Source organism: Centrocercus urophasianus, unplaced genomic scaffold (genome assembly GCF_019232065.1).
Source record: "Centrocercus urophasianus isolate 14NV4802_14NV808 unplaced genomic scaffold, USGS_Curo_1.0 seq_13, whole genome shotgun sequence".
NCBI classification, from domain to species: Eukaryota; Metazoa; Chordata; class Aves; order Galliformes; family Phasianidae; genus Centrocercus; species Centrocercus urophasianus.
Window position 1 is genome coordinate 1,517,553 of NW_024884475.1, and position 13,013 is coordinate 1,530,565.

The 13,013-nt window shown below is 41.3% G+C and overlaps 1 protein-coding gene and 1 non-coding gene across 2 annotated transcripts in view; one reads left to right on the forward strand and one right to left on the reverse strand.

The window, feature by feature from the left end:
• DNAAF9 (dynein axonemal assembly factor 9) overlaps nucleotides 1-13,013 on the forward strand; it is a 67,288-nt gene that overhangs the window by 25,462 nt on the left and 28,813 nt on the right. The window contains exons 12-21 of the mRNA XM_042812081.1: nucleotides 679-715; nucleotides 3,147-3,234; nucleotides 3,637-3,713; nucleotides 3,942-3,986; nucleotides 4,486-4,531; nucleotides 4,861-4,972; nucleotides 6,284-6,354; nucleotides 7,081-7,131; nucleotides 7,965-8,052; nucleotides 11,948-12,051. Of these exons, the coding sequence (XP_042668015.1) occupies nucleotides 679-715; nucleotides 3,147-3,234; nucleotides 3,637-3,713; nucleotides 3,942-3,986; nucleotides 4,486-4,531; nucleotides 4,861-4,972; nucleotides 6,284-6,354; nucleotides 7,081-7,131; nucleotides 7,965-8,052; nucleotides 11,948-12,051 (719 nt within the window). The remainder of the gene's footprint in view (nucleotides 1-678; nucleotides 716-3,146; nucleotides 3,235-3,636; nucleotides 3,714-3,941; nucleotides 3,987-4,485; nucleotides 4,532-4,860; nucleotides 4,973-6,283; nucleotides 6,355-7,080; nucleotides 7,132-7,964; nucleotides 8,053-11,947; nucleotides 12,052-13,013) is intronic.
• TRNAL-CAG lies at nucleotides 11,327-11,409 on the reverse strand. The gene has a single exon. It is a non-coding gene; the product is annotated as a tRNA-Leu (tRNA).

A 13,013-nucleotide genomic window follows, 5' to 3' on the forward strand; every position in this document is an offset into this window, starting at 1 on the left:
CTTCCAGTTATTAAAAGTTGGCTTTGATTCCTTTATGAGTGTTAGGCCATGTAGTCTTTGCTCAGTGGTTGATTATATGGGTTTTTCATGGAGAGCAAAAGTGAAGTGTTGTCCAAGGATTTTTTTTGGAAGAATAGAAAATTATTTGAGTCAGTTTCAGTCATCTTTCTATGATTGAAATGTAATATTAATCTTCCCTAGTAAAAACAAGCCAAATGAAAAAAAATTGAATTAGCTTAGAGTCTAGGGAGGGATCTGTAAATAAATTCAGTCTCCTCAGTGTTAGTATACATCTTCAAATTGATCCAGCTCAGTAAGAAGGTTGTCAGAAACACTGAAGACCAAAAGAACTGTAGCATGTGTATGCACTAGTCATGCTTTTTCCTGGGCATCCATTAATAGCACCTTTGGGAGAAAGGACCCAGCATGAGAGTCATCTTTGTTCTGACCCAGTGGAGCTGTGCTGGGGGTGCAGGTCTTAATTTTAGCCATTGTATGTACAGGTTCTACTGCCATGAGTTTGTCTGTGCTTTGATCTTTGAATCTACAAACAAGTTGAAATTATACGAAGTGTTGGATAATGACACAAAAAATATGCAGCAGAACTGTATGTCCAAGAGGTTCTGTGTAAATGCCTTCCAAAGGTGCTCAGAATAAACTTTTTCTTTTTCTTTACAGGACACGACAACGAGATACACAAGAAACCTGAACAAGTGTAAGCTCCAACTTTATTCCTTAACTCCTTTGCTCTTTCAGCTTTGATACAGTAGCTCAAACCCCTTTTAGTCAGCAGTGGCCATAGGTATTTTCAGAGCTACTTTTTAAATTTAGAATAGTGTGAATGTGAGAAGATTGCTAAGGTTGCTGATGAGCAAAACAGGAATTGCTACATGGTGTGATGCTCCACCAGCTCTACAGTGAAATGTTAAAGGCAGCGTTAGCAAAGTTCACTTCATTTGAATTACTTCAAAATGCACCTTAAACCCAGGGTGGAAATATGTAGAACTGGGAGTAGGTTTCATGGAAGTAAAAGTCATTCTTAAACTAGTTTCATCAAGCTGAGGTTTGTATTTCTTAGTGAAAATTCCAACCTGGACTACCTGTAGATGGAAACTGTCCCCTCACCAGTGCTACATAGAGGGGAAGGCTTCCCTCCCTTGACTTTGGCTAATGCTGCCCAGGGTGCTGGTAGAGTTTTTAGTAGCAAGGGCACAATGCTGGCTTATCTTCAACCCACCAGAACCCACAGGTCCTTTCCTGCTGTGCTGCTTCCCAGCTGGGTGCCTCCAGTTCATGCTGGTGCCTGGAGTTGTTCCTCCTCAGTGGTAGGGCTCTGCATTTCTACCTTATGGACTTCTCTGAGGTTCCTGGCAGCCCATTCCTACAGCCTGTCAAGGTCCTCTGGATGCAGCACCACCCCTTGGCACTCCTTGTTTTGTGTCCTTTGCAAACATGTTGAGTGGGAAGTAAAGTGAACTTCTGTTTTTTGTATTTCTTTTTTTTTTTTTTCGTAAGCCACAAAGCTTTCAGTGATGTTGACCTTAAGAAAATAACATGATTTATTCACACTGATTCCTGCTTTTTTTTCCATAGAAGATGGTAGATAATCTATTTTGGGACTGTTGACAAACCACGTCTTGCCATAGAAACTTTCTCCTCCTTACTAGATAGGATATTTTCAGGAACCTGGTTTTAGCAAGAAAGGAAAGATGTGCTGGAGGGAGCTAGCACACATTTTTGCCTTTAGTGTTACAGTTTTAAAATGGGCAGAAGGTTAGGAGATCTAAAGCATGTTAGTTTGAATTGCAGCCCCTTGTGAGATGATTTCTTGGAACCGTTCTGAGGTTAGTTAGAAGAAGAGAACCTCTAATAGGGATTGTTTGAATTGGCCACTGTCTGTCTGGGCAAGTTTTGGTGTGTTTTGAGGTTTCTTCATATTAGACTATGCTTGGGAGCTTCAGATTCTTTCTTCCTGTCCTTCAGAAATGCTTTGCATAGGCTTATATGCTGTATTGTTTTCTTTCTTTTCCCCTCCATCCTTCACCTCATAATGCAGCAGTTGCAGAAGAGTACAAGTTCAGAGAAGTAGAGATGTGTTGTTGACCTCTACATCTTTCTTCTCCAACTTGGGTCCAAGACAAAAGGCTGATGCTTTTCCAGCTTAGCTGCAAGACAAGAGGCCGATGCTTCTCAGTTGGGCACAGATTTTTGTTTTCCTTAGCTCTGTAGCTACAAACACGTCAGGAATTGTAAATCACTTCTGGCTTCACATAATCTTTGTTTACTTCAGTGTAGTATTCTCTCCAGAGAGAATTGGCCTAAGCCTGATGTAGATGCTCTCGAAAGGTGGTGACTGGCTCATTGTAGATTTATCTTTTGTTTGACATTCTGCAGAAGGAGACAGTCACCAAAGTTGGTTCCATGTGTTTACCAGCCTGGTTTTTGCAGAACATGGGGCTACCATTCTGTTTTGTTTGAGTATTTATGGTGTGATCTTCAACACAATCCCAATGGAAGACAGCAATAAGACATCTTTTTCCTTTGAAAAGAGCAGGGCTGCTTTTCTGCCAAGAGTTTTTTGTTAAGATATTGTACAGTTTGAGCAACACCAGGTTTTGCTTTTTTTTTTTATTTTTTAAACTGAGATATTTAGCACAAGCTACATCTGTAGTCATTTGAATGAGGACTGCTTCCACGTGAGGGAGTTCTGTGTTAAGAGGAATTGGAGAATGATGAAATTGTGTGAGTTGGAAGGGACCTCTAGAAGTCAGCTGGACCAACTGCCCTGCAGTGAACAGGGACACCTGCAGCTCCATCTGGTGCTCAGAGCCATGTCCAGCCTCACCTTGAGTGTCTCCAGGGATGGGACGTCTGCCACCTCTGTAGGCAACCTGTGCCAGTGCCTCACTGCCCTTTTTGGAAGGAACTTTTTCTTTATATCCAGTCTAAATCTCCTCTTTTCTTGTTTGAAACCATTTCCCCCTGTCCTGTCACAACAGACCCTGCTAAAGAGCCTTCCCCCTTCTTTCTTACAATCCCCCTGTACTGAAAGGCTGCTAACAACATATAAGAAATGTTCCTTTTGAACAGTGGAAGAAACCAAATTCTCTCCATCTAGTAAATGCTGTGTTTGTGTTTCTCTTCAGTATGCTGTTGTCGCAAATATATACTGCTGTTGTAGAGGCTGTGCTTGCTGGCATTGAGTGCTATGCTAAAACTTCCACTGAATCCAAGGTAAATGAAGCACTGATTCTGTACATTGTCATTGTTGATTTGGATTACTTGCAATGTAAGATTACATGCAGACACCCCCCCACCTCACCTCCCCAGAACCCAAAATATTTCACAAACACTTCAGTCAACTGCATAACATAAATAAGGTTAATACTGTGGCTTCCAGCCAGGCTTTTTGTTAGAGAAACTTCAGAGTATCTTACTATGTAACAGTTTTTTCATCTTCCATGAGTTTCCCTTACTTTACAGTAAGAAAACTGGGAGATGTGAACAAATTTTCTTGGGTGCCTTGGTGTGTTATTATTTACTGTGTGGACTCTGTCTATTTTAGAGGTGCTTTTGCAATTGCTGGAATGTTGAAGCACAGGAAAAGATGTTTTATTCCCAATTTCCTTTTTTCAGGCCAAGGAGGCAGCAGAGCAGATGCTGATGTCTGTGTTGGACAGCCTGCATTTAACACAAATGAAAACTGTGCTACGGTAAGGATTTTCAAATATTTGCTGATCTACAAATCATGTGAGTGTGTTAGCTTCTTTTGGGGGAAAAAAACAGACAAAATGTTAATGGAATTTGCATAACTGGTGAATTTTGAGACTTCATAAAGTGTTCAAAACCTCTTACAATCGTGATAAGTGCTTTGTTTTTCTTTCCCTGTTTATTCAATCACTCCAACAATTATTAATCTGTTACTGCTTTTTGTTCTACAGCTCCAAAGTTGCTTTTCAAATTCAGGCTGTGAATAATCATGGAAGGTTTGTATCACTTCTTATTATTAATGTTATCAATAGATTGTTTTATAATAATAATTGTTATCAATAGATTAAGCTTGTGGTTTTTGCTTAATCCAGTGAGTTTGTTGTTCTTTTCTGGAGACTGAGAAAACATTGCAGTTGATTATTTTTGTACAAGATGCCTCAGTTGCTTTTTTGTTGGTGTCAGTTTATTGCATTTATGTCTCCAATCCCATCAAATCTTAGAAACCTCTTAAAAAAAACCCAAACAAGTGAGCAGAATATTTTTATTAACTCCCTTCATCAGTAGAAGCAGCACGAGCCCATCATGAGTTTCCATTTAAAACAGTGCTTTTAACTTGTTTAATGTTACAAGGTTATGCTTTTTGATCCCCATGTTGTCTAATGAACCCAAATGGCCAACACAAATAAGAACATATGTTAAGATGAAACAGTGACTGTTACAAAGTCACTCAAAATGATCAGTCATTAAATATTTAATTATCCTTTTTTGTTCTAGAGTTACTCCATTAAACAGTGAGGATAGCCTGAGTTTGATTAAAACGGTAAGTAAGCAGTTCAATATTTGCCTTACACATTTCTATTAGAAAGCAGAGCTTGAGTGGCTCTTTGGGTGGAAATAATGTAAGAGGAGAGATAATTTCAGATGCTGAACCTGAGACAAGATGAACTTTGAATGTGAAGTCAGACAGTGGACTTTGAAGGAAAGCATTAACGTATAGTTAAAATCTCAATCTTTCCATTTCAAAATAGAAGCATTGTGTTGAAGGAAGTAAAAAAAAATAATAATAATACACAGAATCTGCTGCATTCCTTGAAATACTTTAAATTTTGCTTTTTGTTCCTTTCCTGTCCAACTGTTTGATTGCTGCAGGCCTCTATGATGGTATTTGACATTCCAGACTTGCTGGCTGGAAGAGGATGCTTGGGATCTGTTGTCTTTTCAGAGTCATTCCTAACATCACAGATACATGTAAAAGAAAAAGGTAACTACTTTGAATTCTAATGCTGACATTGTCATACTCTGAACTTTCTTGCTGAAGAATAGCAAAAGGGCTTCTGATAGGTGTTATTGCTATTATGTTTTTAAGCCTTTGTTAATTCAAAGATCATGAATGTTTTAGCTTGCAGTAATGAGTATCTATTGTCAAGACAGTTTTCTCTGAGCTCACTGAAAGAGCTTTGGTTTTGTAGCTGCTTTGTCCTATGACAGAGCTGGGGTGTCAGAATTGAAGTGTGGTGGTAATCTTCCCAAATTTCCTTCAGTCTTAGTGATTGTTTGCTATTGTAGCTCACTTTCATCACTCTGTTACACTCTTACACGATCTGCTTTAATTTCAGTTGGTTTTGTGCTTGAAAGTTAAAATGAGACAAAACTATATAGTCACAGAATGGCCTGGGTTGAAAAGGAACACAATGATGATGTAGTTCCACCCCCCTGCTATGTGCAGGGTCACCAACCAGCAGCCCAGGCTGCCCAGAGCCACATCCAGCCTTGCCTTGAATGCCTCCACAGATGGGGCATCCACAGCCTCCTTGGGCAACCTGTGCCAGTGCCTCACCACCCTCTGGGTGAAAAAATCCCTCCTAATATCCAACCTAAACCTCCCCTGTCTCAGTTTAAAACCATTCCCCCTTGTCCTATCACTGTCCATCTTTGTAAACAGTCGTAACCCCTCACTTGGTTTTGGAATAGTCTTAGATTTAACATGCAGAGTACTGAGTGATAGCTTTACCAAATGCATGTTTCTCAGACTGTTTACCCGTGTCAGATAAGCTTAGTTGTTAAGATTGTCTGGATAATATCTATGAATTCTTGTATCCAGACATGCTGTGAGGTTTTTAACTGTGTGAGATGGGATGTTTTTGGTAGAGAAGAGAGCAGAGGAGGAAGCATATCCTGTTGAAAAACTACTATTATGAAGATATTGGTTAAAACTTTGTAGTCCATCTTCAAATAGAAGTCTTCAGCTGCAGTTTGGGATAGGTTGCAGGCAAGGATTGAGAAGGTAAATCTGTATCTCAGGCCATACTGTGAGCTAGAAAGGGGTAGCAAATAGCCAAAAAGCTGGTTTTGGTAAGAGGTGCACCAGGGTTCCTTTTTGTATTGTGTGGTGGTTCTGGTTGTGTTACAACACAGGAAGGCTGAGAGCTGCTCCACTGAGAAAACTTCATTTAAAAATGAGTTGTAATGAGGCAACTTGTATTTTACAGAGAAATTTCCAGTCATTAACATTAAACAGTCTGAAGTATATGGATGGTGTATACTACTTTGCTTTCCATTTACTTCCCTGCAGATGGCAGTATTAATTCAGAAACCAGCCACATAATTCTGACTGCAGCTATCCCACGATACGCATCTTGGCTGGTTAGTATGCAAAAACTTGTTCCAATTTTTGTCTGTAAATACAAATTGACAACTGAGAACTTGTTTTAAATGTGTGGGTGCATGGAGGAAAAAGTATAGGACCCATGCATTGAAACCAAATTCTGTGATGCTATGGTTTCTGTGTTTGGACAAGGAGTGTGTGACTTGTAAGTGGAAACAGGCTGTTGTTTCCATTCATTACAAGATGAAATCCTTTTCTTTTCATCACTGCTTCAATTTTGAGCTGTGTGAAGGCAAGAACATGTAACTTAAGAAAAATGTGTTTATTGTGGGGGCACTTAAGGTCAATTCAGTGCCTGCCTCAACCTCAAGGTCTGTTTCTTGACCTGTACTGTAGGAACTGTTAGAGATATATTTCCTCTGACATTATGAATGTTCAGAAGATGGATGACATGATCCCTACTTCTGAACCACTTTAGTAATAGTGTGTTTAAAAAGACTGAATAGGATGCACTCTTGTCTGCCTATGCAACTCAATTTTAGTCTGTGTGGAAGAGTTCAGTGGGGAATATCCCCTTGAATATATTTCTAAGAGCTGTTTCAGCCCTATGGTATCAAAAAGCACAGAGCTGCCTTTGAAGCAGTCTGATCTCTGGACTTTTAACTGTGATTCTTGTTTTCCCTGAACCTTCTTTAATGATTTTCCTTTAAATCAACCTTGTTTTATCTACTAACTGTGCACATGGGAATGTTTTCTGGCTACAGGTTGAAGATAGCGATGTGAAACTGTCTGAAAAGGCACAGCTAATATTGAAGGTAAAATTGAGCATTTTTGTGATGAGATTATGAGATAATGAGATTATTTTTCTCAAGAGCCAATAGTCTAGAAATTTTGACTGCTAGTAAAATAGGCATTGAGCATGCTGCTTCTTACTCTTCTATGCCAGAGTTGTGTTTTTCAAGCCTTGACCTACAAAAGAAGTAAATATATTGTATGTAAGAATTGGTGATTTTCTTCCATTGAAGGAATGAAAGGAACAAAACCCAAGAGCACAAAGCTTTAATAAGGCTGAAATTGCATGGAAGTCTTGCAAGGTATCACCCATGGGCTTCATGTGTTCCAAAATAAAAAGACAACAGAACCAAACCTCAGTGCTGCTCTACGTGCAACTTCCTTGTAACTTAATTAGGATGCTAAAATGTCTAAAGGAAAACACTTCAAGCAGTATGAAAAATAAAAGAATTTGGGATCTGGGAACATCTTAAACCACACGAGTTTCACATTTCTGGCTTAATTTGCGGTTTCCAAGGATCTTCATTACAAATAGATTTATTTTCCTGTAGCGTATACTTGAAGTTCAGTGGACTGACAATCTAAAAACCAAAAGCTGTGCCTTGTGGTTGTGACAATAACTTGCAACTTAATAGCTGTTGGCAAAACCATATGGCCCCAGGAAGTTCTTTGAGAAATTATGCTCTTGACATGCTGTGTCTTTCACTGCTTCTGCATCAGCGCAGTTTCAAACTCTTGAAAAGTTCTGACAGCTGCTGTTGAAGAATTCTTAAAGCAAAACCATAAGAGAATATTTCTATCTGAATTATACTCCATGATGTGGTCTGTGATACCACTGTTTGTTTTTCCTGTTTAGGAAGACAAATCCTTTCTGGGCACTTTACTTACTGGAGATGATGGAGCTTATATTTATTCTAGCAACCCACAGGCCATGCCTGCAGAAGGTGAGTGCATTTTTACTTGCATGCAGCATCAGTTCACTTTTTGGTGTGTTTTTAAGTATGAGAGATGCACACGTGTTGGGATTCACAAATCTGGTGTCTGTTTGTACCATAGAAGCATAGAATGGCTGGGGTTGGAAGGGACCTCAAGGATCACCAAGCTCCAACCCCCCTACCAGAAGCAGAGCCACCAACCTCCACATTTAATACTAGACCAGGCTGCCCAGGGCCCCATCCAACCTGGCCTTGAACAGGCTGTGCCTTCTCCATTAAGAGCTCAAGTATCCCAATAATATGACTAAAGACAACTCTGAAGAACTGTTAGCTGGATTTGCCCTCACTCCACACTCATTGCAATAATGTCTCTTGTTTTGCTTTCAGAAAGCTCAGAGCAGAATAAATGTTTTTTCATAACTTTTTTTTATTAGGGAATAGCCCTTCTATGTTCCTCTGTCCAGAGAAGGTGCTGCTGTCACAGTGTAGTTGTACAGCAATCCAGTACAATGACTACTATTTGAAATCTAAGTGCTTTATATAAGCTGACAGACTTTCAGAGAAAATACTCAGCTTTCATTTTTGTAGCTACAGGGGGAGAGGACTGAGGATAAATGACATGCAAGACAATTAAACAGCTTTCACATGGTGGAGTTTATTTGCACTCTAAGGATTTTAAGGGAGAGGTTAACGTAAAATAACATACTTAGCAACTTTGCAGCACACTGCTGGCTGTGCAAGCTCACTCAGTAAAACCAGAAGGCTGAATGGTGAATTTTCCCTTTTTGCTACATGAAAACTTGCTGTCTGCTCCACTGGAGCTGTCTGTTTTTTCCCTATTTTGGTACATTTAACTTAAATGTTTCCGTAACTCTTGGGTTGGAGGGTTATAAGTAGGTGATAGAAAGACCGTTGTGTAACACTTCAACGAGTGAGATACTTCTTTAGGTGTCAAGTGAAAATCAACTTGATGCCATTCCCTTTCATGTGCAGCTCAGTTTGCTGTGCTCCCATTGGAGCCCTGCTGGGGTTGCAGCCATGTAGATAGGAAAGGTTAGGTGGAAAAAGGTGCTGGCATGGGCACACGTCTCTCTATCATTTGTGCCTTGCTATATTAAGCTTTATATGTTGAAAAGTCATGTGGAAAAAAAAAATACAGGCTTTTAACCCTTTTCTTTGGCATGTTAATATATCTATGCCGTGCTTTTGTAGGGTGAGTCAATCACTCTTACCAATTAAGCTGTCGCTTCTGAGGTTGATGACACATGAAAAATACATACATAGCACGCCAAGTTGTTCTTTTGACTGTCTTTACTGCTAGAAGAGGCCGTTTTGCTTTCAATTAATTACTGTTCTTCTGGGCTTCCTTTTCTAAAATAGGGAAAAAAGAACTAAATCTGGCTTCTGCCTGTTTTCCTAACTGACACGTTCACAGAATCACCAAGGTTGGAAAAGACCTTCAAGATCATCCAGTCCAACCATCACCTCTCACCAATAGCTCTCACTAAAACCGTGTCCCTCAACACGTAATCCAAATTGTGTGATTTTTCTTTGGGATCTGATAAAAACATTGTCCCAAGTGCTGGGTTTTGCCATCCTTATTCCTCTCCACATCGGTTTCACGAGGTACAGCTTTCTGGTGTCATGAACAACGTGGTGAATTTGTTGACACCTAAGCTTTGTCTCCATTTTACTTGCTCTGAATTCAGATCTTGAATTCGTGTTGCTAGCATTGCCCTACTTAGAATAGCAGTGTGTTATATAATAGTTATCTTTCCAATGCAGCTTTAGTGTTAACTGAAAGCTTCACTCTAAAACAGCTGTGTTCACAGCTCACAGACTCTGCTTTTTAGGTGCCTGATAGAATCACTACCTAAACGTTGTGACTTGAGTCATATCAAGCTCTTCTCAGTGTTATGGCTTAATAAAAAAATGAGCAGTTTTGAAGATCTCACTCTGAGTTACCTTTTCAAGGGAAAAATGGTCTAATTCTTCATTGTTTTCCTAAATGTTGTTTGATAGATGGAGCTGTGTGTGCAGTCATTTGTAACTGTATCTCGTAGCTGTTCTGCTGCTCAGCTTTGCTTTTTCTTATAGCTCTGAGCAATGCTGCTCTATCAAATAAGAAAACCTTTCCATCGTGTGCTTCCCTTTATGGGATGTGATCCTGCTTTCAGTGCATAATGTAGCACATAGCAGAGGTCCAGTGAACAGCCCCAACTTATGGCTTCCCTATGCCAACCAGAAACTAGCTGTTTGCTGTATCAGTTTCTAGGACTTGGATGGAGCTGGCTTTTTATCCATGACGCTGCTGAGCCTTGCTGCTACTTGTCTTTCCAGCTGGTTCTCCCTGCCAGCAACCAGTCTGTTCTCGGCCCTGCAGAGAAGGATCTGGGGATCTTGATGGATGAAAAGCTGAACATGAGCCAGCAGTGTGCTCTTGTAGCTCAGAAAGCAAATGGTATCTTGAGCTCCATCAGAAGAGGGGTGGCCAGCAGGGACAGGGAGGTGATTGTCCCCTTCTACTCTGCCCTTGTGAGACCCCATTGCAGTACTGTATCCAGGTCTGGAGCCTCCAGTACAAGAAAAACAGGGAGCTGTTGGAGAGGGTCCAGAGGAGCCACAAAGATGAGTAGAGGGCTGGAGCATCTCCCCTATGAAGACAGGCTGAGGGAGCTGGGCTTGTTCAGCATGAAGAAAAGAAGGCTGCGGGGTGACCTCATTGCAGCCTGCAGTACCTAAAGGGAGCCTACAGACAGGAGGGGAGTCAGCTCTGTGAAAGGGTTGATAACAGTAGGACGAGGGGAGATGGTTTGAAGTTGAGAGAGGGAAGATTGAGGTTGGATGTGAGGGGGAAGTTCTTGAGAGAGAGAGTGGTGAGGTGCAGAACAGCTGCCCAGAGAGGCTGTGGATGCCCCGTCCATCCCTGGAGGTGTTCAAGGCCAGGTTGGATGGGGCCCTGGGCAGCCTGGTCTAGTATTAAATGTGGAGGTTGGTGGCTCTGCTTCTGGTAGGGGGGGTTGGAGCTTGGTGATCCTTGAGGTTCCTTCTGACCCTGGCCGTTCTGTGATTCTGTAAGACATCATGAAAAAAGGAGACAAATGAATTCTGTGTCTCCTCTCTGCTATAGCATGCAGTGGCATGCAGGAAAATTGCTGCTGCAGAAAGCTGTGTCAGAACTCCAGCACAGTCAGTGTTAGGAAGGGGTCCTGCGGTCCAACTGCTGCTCAAACAGAGCAGCCCAGAGTGAGGTGCTGGGGGCCCACTGAGAAAAATGACAACTTGTCAGAAGTGGGATTCGAACCCACGCCTCCAGGGGAGACTGCGACCTGAACGCAGCGCCTTAGACCGCTCGGCCATCCTGACAGTGCTGTTATGCATCTGAGGCAGTGATGAAGTGTTTAGGCAGCGTGTGCGAGGCATGTGTTTGGAGTGGGTGTGAAATGGGTGTTTTGGTGTATGTGAGAGAAACAAGACGAATCTGCAGACAGAGGACTCCTCTTAATGAGAAAGTAACGGGAAACCATCGCCTCAAACATCTATTTTTTTAATGTCTGCATGGTAGTTGTTATCATTTTGTCACTTTGCTGTATGCCTGCGAGCCTTTCTGATTTGATGATTTTCATGATCAGTGAGATTCAAGGGGTAAGACTAAAGCAAATGCAGACATAAACATAGCCATGATTACTTCTCTCTTCAGTGAGACCCAGTGAGCAACAGATAACCGTGCTGGGTACTGCCTGAAAGCTACTGCAAAATTTTGCTGAGGTATATTCCACAGAAAATATGGTAAGATCCTGCAAGAACAGAGTTTGTTCCTTAGACAGAAGAGACATTCTTCACACAGTGCTGAGATACTGATATATCTCTAAACGACTCTTGTTTTTTTCCTTTCAAATGGCAGGCAAATTGTACTTCTTCTCAGATGGCATTCTATTCTGCGATCCCCACCATGGCAGCATTTCCATTTCAAAGGACCATATCAATTCCATTTCTCTGTATGATGGGGTGAGTGGTTTTGTTTGTTCCTTCTATCATAAACTTTTAAATCAAATTTAATCAAATCGAAGCCTTGCTTCGAGGGTACTGATTCAAAGTGTTCAATGTTAGTTGTGTTTTTGAGTGTGTATAAAACTAGTAAGTGATGCAAACATATCCCCAGGCTGGATGTGGCTCTGGGCAGCTTGGTCTGCTGATTGGCGACCCTGCACATGGCAGGGGGGTTGAAACTAGATGATCATTATGGTCCTTTTCAACCCAGGCCATTCCATTATTCTAGGATCTATAGTTTTAGCATTGGTTGGCTAAGTCTGTTATTGGTCCGTGAAGCTTTAAGGAATAGAGGTGAGTTATTAGACAGTGTTTTAACTGTGTAAAACTGCTCTTTAATGAAAGAGAAAAAGCTGAATGTAGCATTCATGAAACACCTAGATAGAACAGGCAGAGAGAAGCTCAAGGCACTGTGAAATCCTGCGCTGTGTCAGAGGGTGAAATTCTGCATTCTGTTCAGAATACATTTAACCTTCAGCCCAACGTTTGTGGCAGTGCACTCCTTATCTCCAAGGGTCACGAGAGCGTCTGTCTCATGTCGTAGGGCGTTGTGTAACTGACAGGGTGCAGGGAGGGATTGCTCCGTGTTCTCCAGGCTGAGAGGTGAAACAGAACGACGTGCTGCTTGTGATTGTGCACACGCCAAGTAATGGTGCTAAAAGACACGCTGTGAGGCGCGTACTTCTGCCATTCTCATGATCAATTTATGTCTCTCCACTTAGTTTGCTAACTCTTGCCACCTAACAGTCTGCCTTTCTGGCTTAGTGAAATTAAGTTAGGTCCATGGCTGCAAAGCTTTTTGCTTTCCTCTTCAAGGCAGGCACGCTGCCTTAACCATTGCTTTTCAAGGGTGGAAAAGAGATTATTTGGGTAGGTTATTGTTTGCTAAGCACCCTCCAAAAAATCTTTGTTTCCTTTAA